Here is a 23465-nt window from a genome sequence, read left to right on the forward strand (position 1 = left end):
TTAATGACAGTGTGCTTGAATATTGTATTTTAAAGATTGTAACATTCTATTACATTTTTTTTGTTTAATTATCCTTGTAAATGTTATTGAGATACAAAAATTTATTTCACTATTTTCCTATTATTATCTGTTAGATATATCATTATTTTTTCCTTATTAGTATTTATTAGATATTCTATCATTTATTTCCTTATTGTTATCTATCAGATATATCATTATTTAACTGTTTTCATATACTATCTCATAAGGATGATTAAATGATTATTAAGTGACTGCTTGCTTAGGAAATCTGCCTATTTGGATACAGTTTGACAAAAGTCATTACTAACATGTAGCATAGTTTTGGCTCGTAGTTGGTACTCAATAAATGTTGGTTTTCTTCCTGCTCTTTCTCCCGTCCTTATACCAACTTTATCAACTTTATCGTGTGTTCTTGTATTGTGAGCCTGAGGGCATAGCATATGCTTTATCCAGAGATTTCTAACTGGTTATTATGTAAGTTTGTCTTGGCTGTTTCAATTAGTAATTTGTGGGGAGTACTAGTACTCTGATTCCAGAGGTTCAGTTTTCTTTATGTTGCTTGGTTAGGTATATTGATTCGTTCTTGCCAGACATAAAATGTTAAAACTACAAAGGATTGTTGAAATCACCTTATCCAGTGGTTTGCCAATTGGTGCATGTCAGAATTTTTCAAGGTGCTTAAAAGAATACTGATTCCTTACTAAATCTTAATTTGGTGGATGAGGATTGGGAATCTGCATTTTAATAAGCATTCTAGTGTTCTGATTTAGGTGGTGGAAGGACCATAATTTGAAGTTACCATTTGGTTAACAGACCTTGCTAACTTTTTAGAGTTAATTTTAGATTTTTATCATGTTCAGTCTTTTGCTTTAAAAACTAATTGAATCTCGAGATGACTTATAACAGGAGGCAAATATTACAATCACAATTATGTTCTGCAACAGGAAATAAGCTCTAAATGAATCTTAACATTTTACTTGACACATTACTATGTTTAAGTGTATTAAAGATGTCATTGAAAGGTGCAGGGGAGGAAAATGAACTTGATTTGGCAGGTAGGTGTTCATGGTACTATTATCCACAACTGTCTGTGCTGATTGACAGCACACACATTACCTCTTAACAGGCATTGTACTCAGTTGCATCAGATTTAAGTGTATGGCATTTTTACTGAATATTTGAAACTGTTTTAGTTAATAGTATTAATTGTGCATAGACCAACTTTCAGCCACTGTTTCAAAGTGCTTAATAGATAATAAACCAAAAAGTTCTATGGACCTCTACTTAGAATAAACTTAGGTCAACAATTGCCATGTTGCCTAGGTATTATGTATTTTGAGTAGGGCAAATGTTTAACAGTTCAGAGAAGGAATCTTCCCCATGTTATAGATAAACTGAAACTCAGAAAGGTAAAGCGCTCAAGGTCATTTAGCCAGAAGGAGCTGAGCCAGAATTGGAGCTCAGATCTCTAGGGTCCTTGTTCTCTGCTCTTTCTACCATACCAAACTGCCCTTTTTGCATAGTTCCTATCTAATGAGAAATACTTGGTCTAATGGCTGGTTAGAGATGCTATAATCCATATTTATACTGCAAAGAGCATTGAAGCAAGGAATTCTACTCAATATTTTCTTTGGAAAACCAAACATGCTTTATTTCATTTTTTGCACAATTTATTTAAACATCTCACATATACAAAATAGGTACAATTTAATTTTTCTGCTTGTCCGAGAAACAAGGCTTCTTTGGAACCATGGGAGAGGATGAAAATGAGACTGGCAAAGAACAAATGCTGAATTTAAAGAAGAGGACAATGTTGGGCAAACGATCCACTTACTTTTATTCGGGAATAAGATGTAAAGTACTGATGTTAAATCAAATGAAAAAAATACACAATACAACTCAACACAGAGGAGTATTTCTTCTCAAATTCTCCTAGCACCATCAACATTCTTCAAGTATCTGAAATACTATTAGTTAGCACCTTTGTATTTTGAACAAAAAACAGATACCTCAGCTCAACTCTGTCTAGGTCAGCACCTAATGGTGTAGATCACACTCACAGGAAAGTGTTTTGAGGTAGTTTACACCTTTGGAAGTTTGGGTTTTAAACTTCCTTCTGTGGAAGATATTCAAAAGCCACAAGTGGTGCAAATGTTCATGGTTTTTATTTTTCAATTTTTATTTTGGTTTTCTTACAAAGGTTGACATTTTCCACAAGTTTAAGAGTGTTGAAAAAAAAATTCCAAATCTTTTGGAGGGGGGAAAGGGAAAGGGAATTAATTAAATCGTATTGCACAATGCTCTGATCAATCCTTCTTCTTCTCTTTTGCCCACAATTTAAGCAAGTAGATGTGCAGAAGAAATGGAAGGATTCAGCTTTCAGTTAAGAAAGAAGAAAAAGAAATGGCCAAGAGAGAAATTTTTCAGATTTCCTTTTTCTTTAATTTAGGTTGAGTTCATTTATTTGAAACAGACTGGGCCAATGTTCAATCTGATTTCTTGGTCAGCGCCACCGATGTCCAAAGGTGCAATATCAAGGATGGGCAGGCGAGATGGCTTATTTGTTTTATATTCAATGATTGTCTTTCTCCATTCATTTATCTTTTTCTGTTTAAAAAGAGAAGAAAAATATACATAAAGCAGCACTATTATGGAACCTAGTCATCTTGTATAATATTATATAATTATATATTGCATACAATTATATTATATAATATATAATTATATAGAACATATATTTATATATAATTATATATTAGATAATATTTATATATAATTATATGTTATATAATATTATATACTAGATATTATAATAACCACTTTTTGGCTCATGTCCTTCTGAAGATGTGTGTCTCAGATCAACAAGTGTATCTGTGAAACAGTAGCATCAGTGCTGTCTTTACAGGGAGAGGTTTCCTACCAGTCTAATTTTATAAAAAAAAACGTTCCAAGGCATATTCCAAGAGGTTTATTTCTACATTATCTTTTCAGGATGTGTGTGGTCGGGTGGCTATGCAGTACTACTATTAGTGAATTTAAATTTTCTTCAATTTATTGTATATTATAGAGAAAGCATAAAGAAAAATTAAATGTAGGCCATACTAATAAGTAAAATAAAATACATATAACTATAAGTTACAGTTTGGGCCCTTTTAACCACAAGTAATTTTAAGTTATGGGTATACATTGTCATTTAAGAAACTTATGTTAAAAGACAAATAACTAATACATGGAACAGAGTATATATTTCAGTATTTCAGAAAATTTCAGAAGGCAAGATCTGATAAGAATATTCTGAATTTACCATCTGAATTTAAACAAATACATTTATGAAAGAAAAATCAAATAAGTTCGGTCTCTAATTCATCTGTTCATTTAATGGTCTATGCTCCACTATCCCACTTCCCAAATAAATGTTATTCCCATATTTCACTATTACTTACCGAGCAGCCATCTACAAGAACAGTGTAAGTGAATCTGCTGTTGCCCTCGGCAACAAGTTCAACATCATTGGATCCTTGCAGGATGACAGCCTTTTTCAGGTTGCCAGTCTCCTCATCCATGTATGCAATGCTGTTCTTGCAATGGTAGGTGATGTTTTGAGAGGCATGGTTGGCCAGCAGGCGCATGAAGGCAAGTTGGGTAGCCATTTCCTTGGTGGTTACTCCTTCACCATTATATTCAAACTACAGAGAATAAGATGGGCATTCCAGTTAAATGAAGAAGGACTCAGATACTAAGAGTCAAATTTAAAAAAACAGTCTGGTATAGAGAGGAATAATGGACTCAGATCTGAACTTGTACTTTTAAAGGAAACTCAATTCACTTGTCTTTGAAATATAAGCTACCTAGAAGGAACATAAGAACTACCAAGCTGAGGCAAGTCATCTCAAAAAGGGACCTGTTTCAGATAAAGCCCAGATATACATACACACACACACACACACACACACACACACACACGAGTTTCTTTTTTAAAATAAGAGAGCAAGGATCTAGAGATTCAGACCCCTTTAGTTTTCGTTTTCTGTAATTCCCACCAATAAAGTTGATGAAAACTTGTAATTAGAAATTCAGAAAAGCTCATATCTTGAAAATACATGTGGCATGAGTACTGGACTATATGCTGGCCAGTACTCCTTCACACTAAATGACATTAGTCAGTTTCTCCAGTGATTATCAATTAAGTCACATTTGAATAATTATTTTTGAATTATATGGGTATGTCTAATCAATCCATCTTTAACGTGCAATCTAGGATATAACCAAACCCAAGAACAGAGTAGTTTCTTTTAAAAAGCCCATTTTGGTAAAGGGCTAAAATGTAGATAATTAAAAAACAAATAATCCTAACAAGATATTATTTAGTAGGAGAAGGAATGTTTGTAGGATTCCTTACCTGGGTACCACCATTGATAGTTTCTCCTACCCAGACATGCTTCTTGGCCTTGGAACTTCTGTACCAGTTCTTGACTGGGATGTTTTCAGGCTGAGCCCGGATGCAGGTTTCACCAGTAGAGAAATCACAGTATACTTTGATAGCATCCATAGTACATCCTTGGTTAGGGTCAATCCAGTAGTAACCTTTTAAAAAAAACAAGACCCAGATCATAAAACCTCTCATTGAGTGGCACATAGGTTCTAATAATTACTAGTCAAAGATTCTGATACCCATAAGTAACAGGTTTGATTGTACTGTTATATTGTCTACTCCACATTAACAGGAAGAGGGTGGCTATTTTCTAAATTAGACAGTTCCTCCTCTCCTCTCCATGAAAATCAAATCAGGGTACTTATTACCATGAAAAGGGCAAAAACAGATATCAAGACAATCTTGAAAATGGGTGCTGGTTGGGAGAAGAAAATGTTTTATTAAGTGGGTATGATTTCACATAATGCAGTTTTTACCCAAATACCTTTTTACTCTAAATATCAGTGGGAACTGATTTTGAAAAGCCTAACTTGAGAGAAGGGTCATTCTGGTTGGACAACTCAACCTACCACTGCTCCATTCTGGGTGGCTGAGTCTCAAGTCACGGCATGTGCGAGCTGGGTTCTTCCTAGAGCCTTCTGGAGTAAGAAGAGTCTCAATCTGGTTGTTGAGAGATTTCAGAGTAGCATCAACTTCATAATCCTTGGGTCTGAGAGACGGTGGTGAGCGAGGCTGGTCAGCCCTGTAGAAGTCTCCATCAAAACCGAAGTCATAACCACCACCACTTGGGCCAGGAGGGCCAGGAGGACCAGGAGGACCAGGAGGGCCCTGCAAAGTATAAGTAAGAAAGAGGAGGCTTTGTATTTGGTTACAGTGAGAGAGAAGGAGAGCAGGTTTTCCGTCGAATTCACACAAAAGCATGTTCTAATAAGTAAAAAAGAATCAAGTTCATGTAAATAACAACTTGCTCCCAGGCATACTTGCAGGGATGGGCTTATAGAGCTCATTACATAAAGACAATTTTTATATATTTTAGAGAACATACAGAAACAGGGGATTACTTTAATGTGTTGTTTTAATTGTCTTGGTTTAGTCTAAAGAAGATATTCCTTTAGGTCAGTGATGCCCTTTATTATTTCCCTAAATCATACTTACAGCAGGACCTTGGCTACCCTGAGAGCCACGAATGCCAGCAGGTCCGACTGCACCAGGATGTCCAGTGCGACCGTCCTTGCCAGAAGGGCCAGAAGGACCAGAAGGGCCCTAGGGAAGAAGGAAACCAAGTCTGTGTGAGCCAGCAAAAACCTCACAAGGGAGAAGAGGTCTGGGGCTCACTGCCTGCCATAGGCTCCTTTCAGAGATAAACGTCTCTTAGTTGACCTACCCTAGGACCAGCAGGACCCACAGTGCCAGGAGCACCTTGATCGCCATGATGACCCTTTAAAGAGAGAATAGGAAAATCACACTTTCAGAACATGTGTCGATACATAGATTTCAAAAAATTGAATGGAAAACTTTAGTTTCAATGGACTCTGGATTGAGAAAATTGAAAATGTAAAATGGGACTCTTTTCTCTCATTATGTCTATTATATTCAATTATTTTTTTCTACAAGCCATTTCAGAAGTGCAATATTAGTCATTCCTCTAATTATATTTATTTTAAGTGGGGTTGAAGGACATTGTTGCCAGGAGATTTTAATATATGTATATTTCTATCTCCCCTAACCCTCACCTTTTCATGTTGGGATGAAATCACATTACCTCTGAGCTATGGACTTAGAGAACGGGAAGTGAATATGATGTAGGACATTTTAGAACAATAGCAGTGAAATTGTGAGGAAGTTCATTCTGAGTTGAAGGACTTTAAGATCTGTGTACATGCTGGATGTCCACATTGTACTTACAGCAAGACCAGGAAGACCCTGCAATCCATTGTGTCCCTTTAAGCCAGGAAGACCTCTAGGCCCCTTATCACCAGGCTCTCCCTTATCACCTCGAATACCTTGTGGGCCCTATAAAGAAAAAGGACAGATAGGACATTTACCTTTGAAAGATGACACTCATTTCTCCACAAATATTGTTCAATCTGTTTACAAAGATAATTCAAGACATACAAAGGTCTAAAAGCCATGTGGGTGCTACTCCCAACTCTTAATCTGCTTTAGTTGAGCTGTCTGTAAAGTGGCTAAGCGTTGTGATAATTTAATACAAATAAGAATAGATTTGAAATATAAGAGATTAAAAGGTATTTGTAGCAACTCTCCACATGGACTAAATTTTAAAAAATATATAAAATCCAGTCTATGTATTATTTATCTTCTTTAATGGACAGTGTGGACTGATTCTCCCTAACTGTTGTACAGAAATCTTCACCATGTACATACACTAGGACCTCTTGGACCAACAGCACCGGCCAGACCAACAGGACCAGAAGGACCCTGTGAATTAGAAAAGAAAAACACAATTTATCAGCCAAGCCAAAGATCCTCCTCCCTAGGCCACCACAGTTCCCAAGTGTGGGGAGGTCAGAGGTAAAGCCTGTTGAGGATGACAGCATTAAGGGACTGGTGTTTATAAACTTACAGATTCACCGCGGTGTCCATGTTTGCCAGTGGGACCCACAGGGCCTTGAGGACCAGGTGCGCCCACAGTACCAGTGGGACCAATGTTACCAGGGTAACCACGCTCCCCCTGCCGAAGGCAGAAATGAAGCTTAGTATCAATCTGGCCTGTAGTTTAGTCCTTTTTAAGTTAGAGAACAACGGTGAGGTGTACTGACCTTGTGTCCAGCTTGACCATCGCGGCCTGGGGGACCGTCACTCCCAGGGTTGCCCTGTGAAGACACCATGCCAATTAAGGTGCTTAGGGAGGCTCTGTAGCTCACTGACCCCTACAGTTCAGCTATCTGCCTTCATTACTCCCAGTGCCCAATGGAGAACCCCCTTTTCAGGCTGTTAAAAATGGGAATAAGAACTTGCCAACCTAGATTTTTATAGAGTTGTTTTTTTTAATATTTTGGCCAACTTGAAGTATGCTACTTAAAGACTCATTCCCCAGCCCAAGTTATTTTTAGGATTGTCAATACTGGGAGTGGTGAGTACATGTAGACCTCAGCTCAGGATACAAAGTTACACACAAGGAAGTACTGCTAGGTTATATTTTACAAGCCAAATGTTGGACTCACATCACGACCAGCTTCACCAGGAGCACCATTGACGCCAGGATTACCCACAGCACCAGGGGGACCACGGGCCCCAGTTGGGCCTGCAATGCCGAGAGGGCCAGGTTCACCCTAAAGAGACAGAGAAGACAACATTCCTCTCATTGGATTGAGTGCCACTCTCATTCTCCCAAAACAATGTTAGCCAGGGGATTCCAGTTTTAAGCGAGAAGGCAGATTGAAAGTGAGTGGGCCACATAATGGTAAGAAGTGGCATTAGTGTCATCTTTGCCCTCCTCCTACACACTTAGATGGTCAGCTTTATGTACTTTTGGAATGTTGCTCTGTACAAGGTGAGTCTAGTTTCATCTGATTTTCCAAATAACATGAATTCATAAAGTTGAGAGAGTTTATGGGGATTAGATGGTTCCTAGTTGCTGCCATGTATTAGGTTTAATGGAATGATTCAGAACTTCTAGAGGTTCATTCTTCCTACAGGATAGATGACGCTAGCATTTCATACTGCAGAGGAGCAAGTGCAATTAGAGCTTATATCGTTTTTAAGCATGTAAAAAGAACAAAAATTGTTCTGCATAATGTTGAGCTGTGTCTTTATAGCATGTGTCTAAGTAAGGTGGTGTTAAAGCCTCTTAGATAAGTGACATGTGATCTGTATAAAGAAAATGCCATGAATAAAAAATCTTAAGTGGAGTTATTCACTGATCAGTCTGTCACAGTTGAAGTGGCAGCTTTTAAATCTTTTCTTATGTTAATGAGAATAAGAATGGTGTCAAACACTCACCACAGATCCAGCAGCACCTGGTAGACCACGTTCACCTCTAGAGCCTGGGAGACCCAGAAAACCAGGAGCACCAAGAAGACCTTGAGGACCTGGGGTGCCAGGAGGTCCCTAAACAACAGTAAAAATAGAGTATTACTGTAAGACCCTAGGAGATAACACAGGTTGGCTTGAGGCTTCTGAGAATGAGTTTATCCTCAGTTTAGAAAAAGGCTAATGACCTCCTATTAGTAGAACATATCTTTGGCTATCTTTTCTCTAGTGAAGACAATGAGTTTACATCTTGGCATGTTTATTTCTTTGTACCTGGTTCCTCCTTGAGACCAATGGAACAACATTTAAAAATATGTGGTTGGGATTAATGAAGCCATCTTGGAGTGAGGGAATAGAGTTCTTATAGAATTTATGCTGGGAAGCAAATTTTGACCTTGGCCTCTAACTGCACCAGGTCTAGTAAAGTCACATTTCAGAGTAGCAATAATACTGCACATTGCATGTTTAAAAAAGTGGTAGCTTACTGATATTGATTAATTTATAGTAGAGTGACCATAGCAATGGGATGCTGTTCTAATCCCAGTACCAGTGAGGTACCCTCACAACAGCTTAAAGGACTGTATTGATAAAACAGTGAGTTCCCTCACTTATTGTCATCTCCATCTAGTGCCTTCTGAGCATCTGCTGAAGCCATGACACCTCAATATCTGTTGGATAGATTTCCTGGCTCAACTGAGCTCTACTTGAGAGCCTGCAATACTCATCAACAAATATATGCCACCTGAAGATTTGTATAAGGGATTTATATTAATTCAACACAAGGTATTAAGAAAGAGGAGTTTGAAATCACTTACAGCAGTACCAGGCTCTCCAGAGGGACCCTTCTCACCAGCAAAGCCAGGAGGGCCAGAAGCACCTGTTTCTCCAGTTCGACCAACTGGACCTTGGTCACCACGAGGCCCACGAAGTCCTTCTTTACCAGGAGGACCAGGGGGACCAGGGGGGCCAGTGATACCCTGTGAGCAAATACATGAGGTCATTTACTTTCTGTTAATCATCACGGAATGGGAGAGAGCAGCTGAGGTTCTCAATATTAAGATGCAAACAACTTGAAGCAACAAAATAATATCCTGGTCATTTTGGAGAAATGTTTAGAAGTTTTAACAATCTTTCTTGTAGAAAGAAGCAACTTTCATCTTCCTCTCCTGGGGCTGTAATAAAGTGAACAACCGAGGCAGAAGCTATGGCAAATGTCTGTGAGAAAAAGCAATGCTGTGCCACCAGCCACCTGGCATACTGGAATCAAAACTATGTCGAGTTATAAGAGCTAGCTGTAAATGAATGGGAATTTGGGTTTTGGAGGACTCTGCTTGTTTCTTTTTGAAGAAAGCCAATACAGGCATTTTGCTCATAATTGAGGAATCACATATGCTCTCAACTAGGTTTAATTAAATGCCTACAGGGAATGAAGATTTTTCTGTTATGAACCTGTGAAAGGATTCCAAGAAATCAACATCTTCGCTATTTTTTTTCCCTGAAACCTTAACCAGAAGACTTAATCCTTTGTAATTAATTAAATTCTCTTGAGTCCTGACAGGAGAGTCTGAATCAGAATTAAATTAGAGGCCAAACCACCTTTAAATTCAGGAACAATTATACTTTAACAACGGAGGCAGAATGTTGGCCATAAAGGGTAATTAGATATAGAAATATCTGATATGTGACTAAAACTGTTCTGTTTTTTATTTTTAACAAAGAGACCATGCCCCTAAAAGGGGACAAGGGGACTTATGTTCACATGAATAAAAGTCTCTTAAACTGATATTTCTAATATAATTTTTGATGATTTTGCCTTAATGATTCAGAAAAACTGATTTCAGATTAGGAAAGTAATAGCAAAATATTAGTAGCATGTTTTTCATAGGGAGTTTCTTACCAGTTTCCTACTAGGGGCTAGGGATTTTGGCCAGAGTAAATAAATGAAGACACATTTTTTTTTTTTTTTTTTTTTTGCGGTATGCGGGCCTCTCACTGTTGTGGCCTCTCCCGTTGCAGAGCACAGGCTCCGGACGCGCAGGCTCAGCGGCCATGGCTCACGGGCCCAGCCGCTCCGCGGCATATGGGATCCTCCCGGACCGGGGCACGAACCCGTATCCCCTGCATCGGCAGGCGGACTCTCAACCACTGCGCCACCAGGGAGGCCCAAGACACATTTTGAAGTGATTTACTTACAGAGGGTCCAGGAGGACCAGTCCGTCCAGCAGCACCAGGGAAACCAGTAGCACCCTAAGAACCAAGCACATTAAAATTCCACAGTCAGCACCAACTCCAGGAATTTGGGTAAGATGGAAATTTCTCCCTTGGAAAATCCTCAGTACATGTGACCAAGGATGGACCAAAGAGTAGGCAGTGACAGCCTCAGGTAGGGTATTATGTTAAATATACCCAGGACCCCAAAGACCCTCCATCTCTACACATCTTCCTGACCAGCATGCCCCCAGTTGCAATGCCTATATTGTGCATTAAGGCTCTGATAGTTCTTTTTTGAAATGCTAACATATTGCCTGATGGTTGTACAAGCAAGAAGACAAGACACTATACTATTATTATGTATGATCTGTATATATTAATAACTCTTAACCACCTGGCTGGGTGCTAAGGGAATGGACACTGAGTAAGTAATTTTGTTTACAGAAGAAGGTATAATAAAAGACCAAGGGTATTAATTGCTGTCCAATGAGAGGAGGAAGAAGTCAGTGGAGTTGATTCCTGGGGAGCTTTGGGTCTCTAGGAAGTCAGTGTGATAGCACTGGACACCAAGGGAAGGGACCTAATCAGGCAGAAGAAGGGGGGCATCAACAAAACGATAAAAGGTACCAAAGAAATATTTTACCCATTTCACAATTAAACTACTTGGGGTTAACTTTGGTTATCACTACCTCAAGCGAAGTGGTAGCAACATACAGTGCACTGAGTTCCAGCTGGGATTAAGTTAACATTCCATGAGTCTGATCTTAACTACATTATCAGAATTTCTTTAAACAGTTTAGCTTGACTCTCAAGACTCTCATTATAGTCCAAATTACCCCAAATTTCCAAACTTTCAAGTTGTCCCTAATAGATTCTGAAGAAAGAAAAATTATCAGAATAGACTGTAAATACTCACAGGGGGGCCTCCATCACCACGACTTCCAGCAGGACCAGGGGGACCATTTGGACCCTACATGGAAACAAAAAAAGATGGTCAAATCAGAAAACAATCTTTATAAATATTACTCTTTTCTTCAAATGGATCATCCCCATGTCTATTAGAATCAAATCTAGAAATGTAAAATGATTATCTGTGTTATATAAAATAAATGCCCTTACTTCAATATTACCACCTTTATGGGTAATCAAAGAAGTGAGATAAAACAATATTTATGAAACTTTTATAATGTGTAAAGTGGTATGCAAATGTTAACTCTTATTTTAAAATTGTCTTCTATCTGGTATGTTCCCTGATGTATAGCAGGCACTTGATTGATTTATGTTGAGTTATAAGATTTCATGGGTAACTGCACAGGCTATGTTGACCATCAGTGAATTCAACTTACAGATGGGCCAGCAGCTCCAACGGGGCCTGTGGGGCCAGTAGGGCCATTTTCACCCTTGGGTCCTTTGGTTCCTCTCTCTCCCTTAGCACCAGGTTGACCAGCAGCGCCCTGTTGGAAAGGAACAGTTATAGTTCAGGTGTTCCAACTTACTCTACTTGCTAACTTGGAATGTTTTCAGATTAACCTGTGTCACATGATACTCACAGCAGGACCAGCAAATCCATTGGGGCCAGCGGGACCAACCTCACCACGTTCACCCTAGGTGGGAAAAGGGATTTTAAAATGTCTTAGCAATCTTAGATTCATCAGTGTCTAGAAGTTATGAGTGTCTAAAGTGACCCAGGTTTTTACTTACAGGGCTACCACGAGGACCAGCAGGACCAGCGGAACCAGCAGGACCAGCTTCACCCTATAAGGGGGCCAAAAATGAGTTTGTCAGTGTTCCTCATACAAATGCTCAAAGAGGTAGGAGGGAGAGGGAACAGGCGTAGACAGTGGGCTCTTGCCAGGGTTTGCAATTGCATCCAAAGAGATAACTAATTCACATCTCACAGAGAAAAGTGAAATGGATTCTTACCCTGCATAATATTGTATTCATTTTGGAGGGTGAAATGGTATTGGTCATACACTTGCCAAAACACTATAAATCAGTGCCCACAATACCAGGAGGAGGACATTTTAATTTTTAGATGGACACAGGGCTGATCTATTTGCTGCAATTTGTGCAAGACAATAAATAAGGTCTATTTTAAGTGGACTGTTCAATGTGAAATGGGCACACTATGTATTTTATTGATTTTTTTTTTTTTACAATGAAGGCTTCAAGAAGGCTCAGTGCATTAGGATATTGTTAATGGGCAACCCCGAAAGACTTTAAAAGACTTTAAAACAAATGATAGGGATTGAAGTATAGATCAGATACCTGGCACGTGTATAGGAAGGGAAAGAGAACTTTAAACACACAGCGTTTGTTTTTGCTGCCCCATACTAATGGATAAGTTTTTAAATAAATGGGCTTTATACCAAGCCATAAAAATGAATTGCCAGGGCCCTTTGGGGCCAGGGTGGCAGGGAATTTTAGATACCGCCATTGGATCAGAGAGCTGCAACTCAGTGAAAATGCATGCTTACCCGGTCCCCATTGGCTCCAGCAGGACCAGGGGCACCTACAGCACCAGGAGCACCCTAGTACCAAAAAGAAAACAAGTCTTGTTAATAACACCCCCATACCGTCAAAAGTGACCCTTGCTGTTTCCCCTTGCTGTGCTTATACAGTGACTGAACACTCTGGGTGGACACCAAGAAAGCCTTTGAAGCATTTCAGTTCTAATTATCAAGACTATTAGAAGCCACTCTCAGGAGGAGAGTACCCTAGTGGTGAAGGTTATGGAACTAAGTCGTGGGCAGGTTAGGAACACTGGGGAGATCTGAACTCTCTGCTCTTGTAAAATTCCCTGGAAAGTAGCAAATGACTAGCCTTGCTAAGAACTGTGAGGACTGTGTGAGTCGGAGAAAGGATATGATGAATGTGCCACAGGGAGTTATCAGCCCTGGGGGAGAGGTGAGAAGAGCCCAAGTGGCTTATGGCCTGGAAGAGCCATGATATCAACACTCTAGGTAGGATTATTATACCTTTATGGGATTATATTGGCATCTCCATGGCATTAACAGTTAATCTTTGGGGCTGCTCTTTGAGTGATAAATTCTTAGGGTATACATTTGAATAAATAGGACCTTATTAGGAGTTCTGGCTTCCTAAAATGTAAGAATTATTGTTTTTTCTAAAGCCCTATGATAACTTAAACAATCACTTAATGTTCTATTAAACCTAGAGATTTTGGACTGTAGTTTGTACTTGGTATAGTTAACACTAAGGAAGGTAGAAAATTCAGGCTATGACTTTCAAGGGGATAAGTGCTCATTTGAATTTTTCTTTTGGAACATGTAAAATGGTATTATTAGTCATAGATCCAGGAAGGAATGGAATACTCTTTTACAAAACTTGAATCCCTCTTTTGTCAGTTCAGTTTTGGAAAGCTTCTCAACTCAAATTGAGTGAAATGTAAAACAAAACAGAACAGAACAAAACAATCTGAGTACCAACAGAATTCTACTCACACGAGCACCATCTCTGCCGTGGCTACCAGCATCACCTCTGAGACCAGTTTCACCCTGAAAGTAAAAAGCAAGAGCAACTTTCTGTTTTCCGACCAAATTTTTGAATCAAAATTAATCCGCAGTGTTTTTACAGAAGATGCTATAATACTTTTGTTCATTTAAGATCTTTAGTAATGTTTTGATTCCCTACCATTCTATAAAATATTGAATGAGGAAAAAATAATTCAAGGCCCTTTCCAGATTAGTGTTAAATATTCTTTTCTAATTTCCATATACCCTCCTGAAGTGTAATCAAGCAAGGTACAAATTCATGTGGACAGAATTATAAGGCAACATCACAATGGGCTTCAGTGCCTGATCACTCTTATGGCATAACTAATGCAGCAGCACGGTTGACAGCTGTTCAATATAGCTTCTTCCCATTAATTAGGGCAGGCTGAGGCATTATTGTTAGTGGCATTAAAATGAGCCTCATGTATTACTCAACACCATCTGTTTGCGTGAAATTCCATGGTAGCAAGGAATTTTGCCAGATTAGTGAGTTTAGAAATGCGTAGGTGCTAGGTGGCAGAGGGAAATGTATATAGATAGATATCAAAATGCTACCAGACCACCTGCCAAGAACTGTAAAAAAAAAAAAAAAAAAAAAAAAAAAGGTTGACCTTGCACAGCCTTCTTTGTGAGAATTCATCAACAATATGTATTGAGGTAAAACACTGAGAGGCTACCTTTTCTCCCTTGCCTCCAGGTATGCCAGCAGCACCTCTTTCTCCTGGGAGTCCACTAGGACCAGATGGACCAGCAGTGCCTGGAGCACCAACCACACCAGGTTCGCCCTTGAATCAAACACATGTAAAATCAGTTATTTCTGTGGTACAAGAAGAAAATGAAAAGCCAAACTCTTGAAGCATTCCAATTTAAACATTTAATGGATAGCATGCTCGCCTGCTTAGAGACACAAAGGAGGCCTACTGAAAGGAGGGAGAATATAACCGAGGAAGATGCTGTTAATGACACAGTGACTAAAGAGAAGAGGGTAGTAGGATGGGTGCCTGTGATTTTTCTATAACCTGCTCCCAGTCCTCTTAAGGAAGTCAGGCATGGGAGAGAAGAGGGTACGACAATGGAAGGCAGAGAGTGAAAAATGCCCACAAACGTTTTTCAAGGTTAAGTCTCTTAGCTCAGACAGGAAATGTGGAAAGAGACCTCATCAACCGGGGAGATGTTTACATTCTAATCTTCTTAAGAGTGTGGACTATAGCTTCCATTTTTTTATAAAACCTTACAATTCCACATATTTAAAACCTGTTGACTAGCTCCTGAGATAAAACCCTTTGAAAGTACTTTCTCACAGAACCAATATTTCCTTTCTTACTTCCTCTCTCCCTCTTACTTTATTTTTATTTTTTCCAATATCCTTCCATATACCAAAATAGCCTTTTATAGCAAATCTTTACCCCTTAAAGGTAAGAATCAGAAGTAATATGTTACCTTCTCTTTATTGTGGTTGAAGTAATCTGTTTTTCAGAAATGTGTAATTCCATCTATTTTAAGATCTAGACCACAGATTCTATTTTGAAACACAAGTTTTCAGGCTTATGTTTTTGGGATGAATGTACTGTCCAGTTAATTTTTATCATCATAAAATTATCTTATTGTTAAAATTTAGATTACTTTTTGAAATTTTACTTTATGAAGTAGGATGTTGGGAAGGTAAAAGTTCATTCTCTAAAAATAGTGTCCAAATGTATACGATGTTTCTAGATTAAGACAAAAGTATAAATAGTGTGATGAGAAAAGAGTGAAAACTCATACTAATTCATTTATGTGTGTAGAACACTGGGGTTTTGCCTCTTTTGGAATAATTCAGGTCTGTTGGAATCAGATTGTTATTTACTGAGGTGGAAATCATCACAGAACTGGAAATAAATTTTAAAAAATCTGGGAAACAATTCATTTACTTCTGTAAAGGATTTACTTATTCTAGAGCACACTGGGCCAAACCAGCAATATGTAACAAAGTTTTACCTTGTTCCCATCGGGCCCTGCAGGTCCAGAAGGACCTCGGCTTCCAATAGGACCAGCAGGACCAGCAGCACCACTTTCACCTGGGGGACCACGTTCCCCCTATGAAAAGGAGATTAGAAGAAGTGTCACACTGTTCATCATTTTCAGAGATACCACTTTACACATTAGAGTTCACACTTGTTTAGCTTTTGAATCCTAGTTCTGCCATTTACTAGCAAATTATAGTGATTTTTCCCTTAATTTCTCTACTAGTAAAATGAAGGGATGGGATGAGATAACCTCTAAGGTCTCATTCAGCTCTAATGTTCTATGGCTACAACTCCAAAATTTGTTGCTTTTAGAGTGTAATATTCAACTTTTGGAATTCATTTCCTTTTTTTGTGATAGGTCCATAGGTAAAAATAGATGCCAGTTATGCACAGTAGCATCATTTTAGGTGAATAGCAATGCCAGATGTAAATAAGATTAGACATTTCATATCTATGTTCTCTTTATACAATTGCATGCAATAGTGATGTAACAGCTATAATATAGTTAACAGAGAATATATGTATGAAAATGTGTGTATTTGTATGTGTGTCTCTCTTTCTACCTATCTATCTAAATATTTCCCAATTTGCATGTAAATATCACTACAACATAGTATTCTATGGTCCAGAATATTTAACATGTAAGTCCACATTGCAACTGTTTCAAAGGCCCTTGTTATAATTTGGTTCTATGATACTATGGTTCTATGACAGTAAATTTGTTTGGGCATCCTAGCTATATGGTAACTAGCCACATGACAATATACTTCAGAGGCCAACTAATCTCTCCAGTTATTCTAATGACCACAGACAAATGACATCAATCTATTTAATATTTAAAATAAAAGTAGGCTCATGATTTCATCTTTTAGACTTTGAACACCAACACACATTGGAAAAATTGATTTTAAATCTTAGTAAGATATTACTTTTCCTTAGCTCAGGTCGAGCCACTGTCATAAATATATCATACTTGTTTGTATAAATCACTGAATATAATACATATATTAGTTCATTTATGTTTCTTATAATCCTGTGGTTTTTAAATAAGAAATATGAGCAATTATATAAAAAGTCTACTATCAATTTAGAAATTGAATGTTCTCTGCAGATTATGTTTGACTACAGAAGAGTGTCAGGAATTTGCTGTTACAAGGTCATCAATAGTTTTTAGGAGAAGGCACCATTTGTTTTAAAAACATTGCGAGAATTTTATGAAAGTTAAGTAACACTTACTCTTGGACCAGCAGGACCAGGGAGACCAAATTCACCAGGGGTACCCTAGGCAAAGCATGAGAAAAAATAAAGTGTGAAACTTATGTATGTTCTCTAAATCCACATATGTTTATGATACTTAGAAAAGTTTTGAGAGTGAAATAAAGCCAGATAGGCTCTACCTACGTGACTGTATAAGTACACAGGCTATTAGGAACAAGAAAGCTTTCAGTGGTGTATGGAAAGATTTTTAAAAAGTGAGAATTCCACTGACATTAAATATATATCTATCCTAGAACCTGGTATCAGAAAATTTTAGTCTCTCATTATTTGGTTTATTGCTTTTTAAAAAGTGACAAAAAACTATCTCCTTTGATAATATAATAAATAACGATGATGAACAATATCAGACATTGCCTATTTTTAGTTATATAACAGACTGCTTTCTTAATAGAAATGATCATATTCTGCACATTACCTAGTTAATTGTATACCCAAGTGTATCTCCTTTATTACTGACCAGCTGTCTCCTTAATGTGCCCCACTGTTGACAAAGGAGAGCAGGCCACAGAATGTAACTGAATTGAGGCACATTCATCACAATTACAGATAAAATGACTCAGAACTCATGCCCTGATTGTGAATAGCAGTGTCATGTCTGAATGCCAAGAAAAACATTAAAAGCAATTTTTCAGGGTCTAGTTTGATGGAAAATCAGTGCATTTTTTTTTTTTTTTTTACTATGGAGAGGGAAATAATTTGTATTTTAACATTACCAAGAACAATACAAAAAGTAAGGCTATTAAATGGAATGTTCATGATATTGTACTTCCATAATGTGATGTTTCATTCAATCCTTAAAACAAAGTAATTTGAATGAAAATGAGTAACTTGGCTCATTCTCTCCATCAGTACCAACATATGTAGAACACTATCATTAACATATGAAATATGGAGTTTCCTTTTGCATATTATAATTGCACAGTAGGGTATTAAACAGAGGGAAAGTCCCAAGTTTAGGCGAATTTACTATCACTTGTTTTACTCACCCTTTCTCCTGCTTTGCCAGCTTCACCAGCTGTACCTGCAGGGCCAGGCAGACCCTAGATGAAAAAAAGACAAACCTCAATCTTTATGGCTATATTTGGGGGATTTTCTAATAATTGGTTTTTTTGGGAAAATATCTAATATCAACATGATCACTATTATGTGTTACTAAAGGATTACAGAAAAGTTTGCCTTGAAAAAATGTATGCTTCTTTGCTTCAGTTCTGAAACCATGTTCTGTGTGGTGGGGAGAGTGTTATAGTTACTTACAGCTGGATAGTCTGACCAAAAGCAGTGGTCTGTATGTTTTAGCTGACTTACCTGGAAGCCTGGAGGACCAGCGGGACCCTGTTCACCTTTTCCACCCGAGACACCCTGAAAGTGATAGGAAAGATTACATAAATAGAGATATATGCCACCATTGCTATCTAGCTACATAACTTTTAGACTGGACAAAAAAAGAGATGGCCATTTTTGTGGGACTAGATTCATTTTAGTGCAAAATAGAGCAAGAGTGAGAGAAATACTCACCTGTGGTCCAGGAGGTCCCTGAGCACCATTGTTTCCATCAGGACCTGGAGCACCCTAAAATGTTCAACAGAAAGGCTCAGAGTTAGTTGCCTGTGAGTCAGACAATTTAAGATACCCCAAAGCCTCCCTCATGTATTACTTCCTCACAACAAAGCTTGTTATTTCATCATGAATTAAACACATTGTGGCCAAGGCCCAAATACTACCTACTAACTTGTGATATGGCTCATAGGAAGTCCATGGATGAAGGGCAATTTATGAAAGTCAGAGAATGCTACTAGTATATTCATAGCCTTTTAATCATAAAATGAATTAAATAAAACCCAAATGCATCCATAAATATTTTTGACTTAATATACATTCTGATTCATCATAGCTCACTGCCTTATAAGTGTGGTTAAAGAGAAAAGACATTTTGTGATGGTAAAAGGAAGCTTGGGGATGCCATCTTAGAAAGAAAGTGATGGAATGATATCAGATGGCCTCAAAAGATGTGTATCCTACGTGAATACTATGTGGATAGAGCCACATAGAAGTTAGTACCTACCCGAGGACCTGCAAGACCAGCATGACCTTTTTCACCATGTTTGCCAGGTTCACCCTATAATAAACATTAAAAAAAAAAAATACATTTAATGTCAAATTAACCATGACAATTTTGAAATGTGAATTTCTTGCCTTTTTTCTTTTTTTAGATTCCTAGTCCTTGAATTATGTTATTTAAGGCATGATCCATCATCATGCAGCTCCAGATACAATAAAGTACACTTATGTCTGCAGGAGCATATGACTCAAGATGTGGATTTTCAGCAGGAACAATGATACACTGGAGGTCAACTTTTGTTGTGGTAAGTGGCTTGCAGTTTCCTTGTGTTGAAAGGAACCCCCTTGAGGTAGAGTGGACTGAGGCAGGAGAGAAATAATAAGAGTTTTGGTGAAATGTGGCAAAAAAGTGCCAAGGGAGAAGAGGTTGTGGTGATTCTTACAGTGGGGCCTTTGGGTCCAGGGAATCCGATGTTGCCAGGCTCTCCTCTTGTTCCAGCTGCGCCAATTGGTCCAGGCCTGCCATCAATACCAGGGAGGCCCTGAAACCAGAGTTTATTTAAAGTTTACTCAGCACAGGATCTCACAACCTCAAGCTTGTGATACTGCCACAAGATGAAACAGAATCATTTTCTGATTGTATAGAGCTTCCTGTATGAAGTGTCAATAAATTATGAATCCACTTTCCTTTTCTAAATAGGATGTCGGTACATGCACATCCAAATCAATCTCATATGTACAAAATTCCCTCTTTCTCCTCTCTTTTCATACCCTTGTCACCCTCTTCAATATTCCCTGCCATGTTTTTCTTTTTCCTTCTCTCCTTTTGCTCCTGTGTTCATTTGGACTCTGTAATTACAATCTATTACTTTGCATTCTCAGATATGTATGTGGCTAATATATATTTTCAATGTGTTCACATATAAATAAGCTACAGGAAACACTTGATAAGGGTGCAATAAGTATCCTTGAAAATATAAGCGATACTTACCATCGGACCTTCTTTACCAGCTGGGCCAACATTTCCAGGGGAACCAGGAAAACCCTATAAAATAAATGAGGATGCTTTCCTATTGGCACTTTAACACATATACTCAAGGCTCCAATTAATTGAAATCTCACAAAAGCACTTTCCCCCCACTTTTTGTTTGTTGACTAGGGCAAAACATTAGGGGTATTAGCCACTAGCTGGGAGGTATGAAAGAGCTCTGAAAACTTTCTTCTTTCTATTTTTAATGCCTTTCCTTTTACTGAATTTTAGTGCAACTGATCCATTTAAAGATATCTCAAAAAACTGTTGAGCAAAATACTGTATGTGCAAAATGTATATGTTTTTAACCTTAGAATAGAAAAACAAATACTTTTAGTAAGTAATTTTCAAAGTGGATTTTTTAAATTGCTGTATTTGGTGTCTTTATTACTTGTTTATGGTACAATGACAGTTGATACTCATCCGTAAGAGATAATGGAGGCAAAAAATTACTCTATTGCTATGGATTAGAGTGTCTACAGATCTAAAGGTCATTTCTCCATAGCTAGTGTGATGCTGAATACATTACAGCACTTTGTGATCGCTGGAAAAATGATTCACTTATGAATCTAATAAACTGATAATGTATAGTCCTAATATATTTCATGAACACCTTATATAAAACTCACAAATTGAGATAAAAGATTCATGCTGATAGGAGAACCAACCTAATTTGGATATATTAAAGTAAATCTATTCTTCCAAAAACCTCACAGCCATTGTATCAAGTAATAAATAGGAAATTTATGAACTAACTAAATTCGTCAAAATATCTACTGGGCTTTGATAAAGTTAAATTAAAAAGGGAACCATCAGCAAGTCTACTAACAAATTAACTTTTGATTTTTTTTATTGTTGTCTTCAAATATTAATCATCCCTTTAGAAAAGGAAACAGTGCTAGGTGTGACTTGCTCAAAATCAATCTGAAACTTACTCGGGGTCCCATGAGGCCAGGCTCTCCAGGGCGACCAGAATCTCCACTGGGACCTCGCACACCAGCAGGGCCAGTTCCACCACGACTACCAGGAGGGCCCTATTAAAAAGAAAGGGGAGGGGAGGTTGTTAACTCCAGTGACATACCCACGGCCAGAAGCATCAAGTTCCTTCCCAGGATGTGAGTAATAGACAACTTACCATGACACCAGCTCTGCCATCGGCTCCAGGAAGACCACGAGAACCAGGGTTTCCCTGTAACAAAGTACATGAAATAGAAAAGAATTGGAGAGTATCCTTATATCAGGTAGGGCAGAATTTACTGAAACATGGCATGCATGCAAGAAATCTTGATGACCTTAAGGGGGAGATACAATTACAAACCAAGCCAAAAAACTTCATCCAAACACCAAAGGACTGTGTGGAGGAAACATTCTGCAAAAGTAGGTCAACATTGTTTCCAGACCAATTTTATAACATATCATATTGAGAGTCAGTGATTTAATAAAGCAGATGGAAAGCAGATGTTTCCTTCATCTAGAAAATGCACTTAGTAATTCTGACCAATTCCCAACGAATGGGTGCCTCTGGTGTGTCTGGGTGTCAAGAGCATTTGGAACGTACCCTCAGCCCAGGAGGTCCTGGGGGACCAGCGGATCCAATTTCACCAGTGCTGCCTCTCTTTCCTTCTTCGCCACTGGGACCAGGAGGACCTGTGGGCCCAGCAGCACCCTATTTAATGAAAAAACAAAAGAAGGGGACACAGGAAAAGTAAAATTTGTGTTCATATCTAGCTAGAAAAAAAAGTAATAACTTTAAAAAAGTGAAAATATTACTTTTTGGATTGAAAAAGTAGTAACTCCATTAAAATTGTGATTATAGAACTACTTACGGGCTCGCCTTTGTTGCCACTCTCCCCTTTGGAACCAGCTGGACCAGGCTCACCCTAAGGTCCAATACAAAACAGTGGTCAAATGACAAACATTTGTCACAACTCTCTGGAAGACAAACATCAGGGGCTATTTATGAATCAAAGTAAAGAGAGCTTTAGTTCTCTAAGAAATATGCTCAGTTCATATTTAAACGACCTACAGGGGAATGGTCTTGGTTGAAAGGACAAGACTGATATAATAGAAGTGTGCCTCACTGACCTTTCGGTAATGTTCTAGGATAGCAGGAGGGGTGTGTCTGTGTGTGGGTGTGAGGGAGAGAGTATACATACGTGTGCATGAACTTACAGAAGAAATACACACTGAAAATGCTAAGGAAGAAATAAGGATGATAAGATGACAAGACGAAGTCTAGATGGGGATGAAATGATGGTAGAGCTGGTATTTCAGATTGATGAAAGCATCAGCCATGACCACTTACAACAAGTCCTCTGGCACCAGTAGCACCAGCAGCACCAACAGGTCCAGGGATACCCCGGGGTCCAGGGAGGCCAGGAGCCCCAGCAACACCAGGAAGGCCCTGGGAAAGAAACGCAGCATGGTCCCTCATGAGGCAACTGGCAGGAGAGACAGCATCCATTAAAATACCTTTAAAACCACAGCAGCATATTTTAGCCATATACTCACGGCAGCACCCTTAGCACCAGGAAGGCCATTGGTTCCAGGGTTGCCCTGTGACGAAAAGGAAGGGAGAAAGATATGGTTCATAGGAGTATTTCTGTTCTTCTTTGACCCCACCTTCATTCTTTTTGTTTTCTTCCTTCTACTCAATGAAGTTAATGACAGTGGCTACTTACAGGAGGTCCAACAGGGCCAGAAACACCTGGAAGACCCACTTCACCACGGGAACCCGCGGGACCAGCAGGACCAGGGTTACCGACAGGTCCAAGTTCACCCTAAAAACAGGAATGACATTGAGGCATTAGTCAGCAAATAATGAAATAGCATATCTCTGTTTTTAGGTCACCAAGTTTTATGAAATTTCTTCAGAATTACAATAATTTCCCTTATCTGATCTGGTACCACAGATTGGGGTT

At 38.5% G+C, this 23465-nt stretch overlaps 1 protein-coding gene across 1 annotated transcript in view; it reads right to left on the reverse strand.

The window, feature by feature from the left end:
* Positions 1–1645: 1645 nt before the first annotated feature.
* Positions 1646–23465, reverse strand: part of COL1A2 (collagen type I alpha 2 chain) — a 36320-nt gene continuing 14500 nt past the window's right edge. Inside the window, exons 17-52 of the mRNA XM_081244307.1 lie at positions 23226–23324; positions 23056–23100; positions 22850–22948; positions 22371–22424; positions 22103–22210; positions 21680–21733; positions 21480–21578; positions 20506–20559; positions 19958–20056; positions 19519–19572; positions 18972–19025; positions 18762–18815; positions 18443–18496; positions 17415–17459; positions 16150–16248; positions 14850–14957; positions 14122–14175; positions 13135–13188; positions 12359–12412; positions 12208–12261; positions 12004–12111; positions 11574–11627; positions 10640–10693; positions 9262–9423; positions 8417–8524; positions 7639–7746; positions 7234–7287; positions 7038–7145; positions 6839–6892; positions 6359–6466; positions 5838–5891; positions 5609–5716; positions 5023–5281; positions 4421–4605; positions 3465–3707; positions 1646–2628 (exon numbers count right to left, since the gene is read on the reverse strand). Of these exons, the coding sequence (XP_081100433.1) occupies positions 2482–2628; positions 3465–3707; positions 4421–4605; positions 5023–5281; positions 5609–5716; positions 5838–5891; positions 6359–6466; positions 6839–6892; positions 7038–7145; positions 7234–7287; positions 7639–7746; positions 8417–8524; positions 9262–9423; positions 10640–10693; positions 11574–11627; positions 12004–12111; positions 12208–12261; positions 12359–12412; positions 13135–13188; positions 14122–14175; positions 14850–14957; positions 16150–16248; positions 17415–17459; positions 18443–18496; positions 18762–18815; positions 18972–19025; positions 19519–19572; positions 19958–20056; positions 20506–20559; positions 21480–21578; positions 21680–21733; positions 22103–22210; positions 22371–22424; positions 22850–22948; positions 23056–23100; positions 23226–23324 (3309 nt within the window). The 3' untranslated portion in view covers positions 1646–2481. The remainder of the gene's footprint in view (positions 2629–3464; positions 3708–4420; positions 4606–5022; positions 5282–5608; positions 5717–5837; positions 5892–6358; positions 6467–6838; positions 6893–7037; positions 7146–7233; positions 7288–7638; positions 7747–8416; positions 8525–9261; positions 9424–10639; positions 10694–11573; positions 11628–12003; positions 12112–12207; positions 12262–12358; positions 12413–13134; positions 13189–14121; positions 14176–14849; positions 14958–16149; positions 16249–17414; positions 17460–18442; positions 18497–18761; positions 18816–18971; positions 19026–19518; positions 19573–19957; positions 20057–20505; positions 20560–21479; positions 21579–21679; positions 21734–22102; positions 22211–22370; positions 22425–22849; positions 22949–23055; positions 23101–23225; positions 23325–23465) is intronic.

This window comes from Mesoplodon bidens (genome assembly GCF_964165515.1).
Source record: "Mesoplodon bidens genome assembly, chromosome: 9".
NCBI classification, from domain to species: domain Eukaryota; kingdom Metazoa; phylum Chordata; class Mammalia; order Artiodactyla; family Ziphiidae; genus Mesoplodon; species Mesoplodon bidens.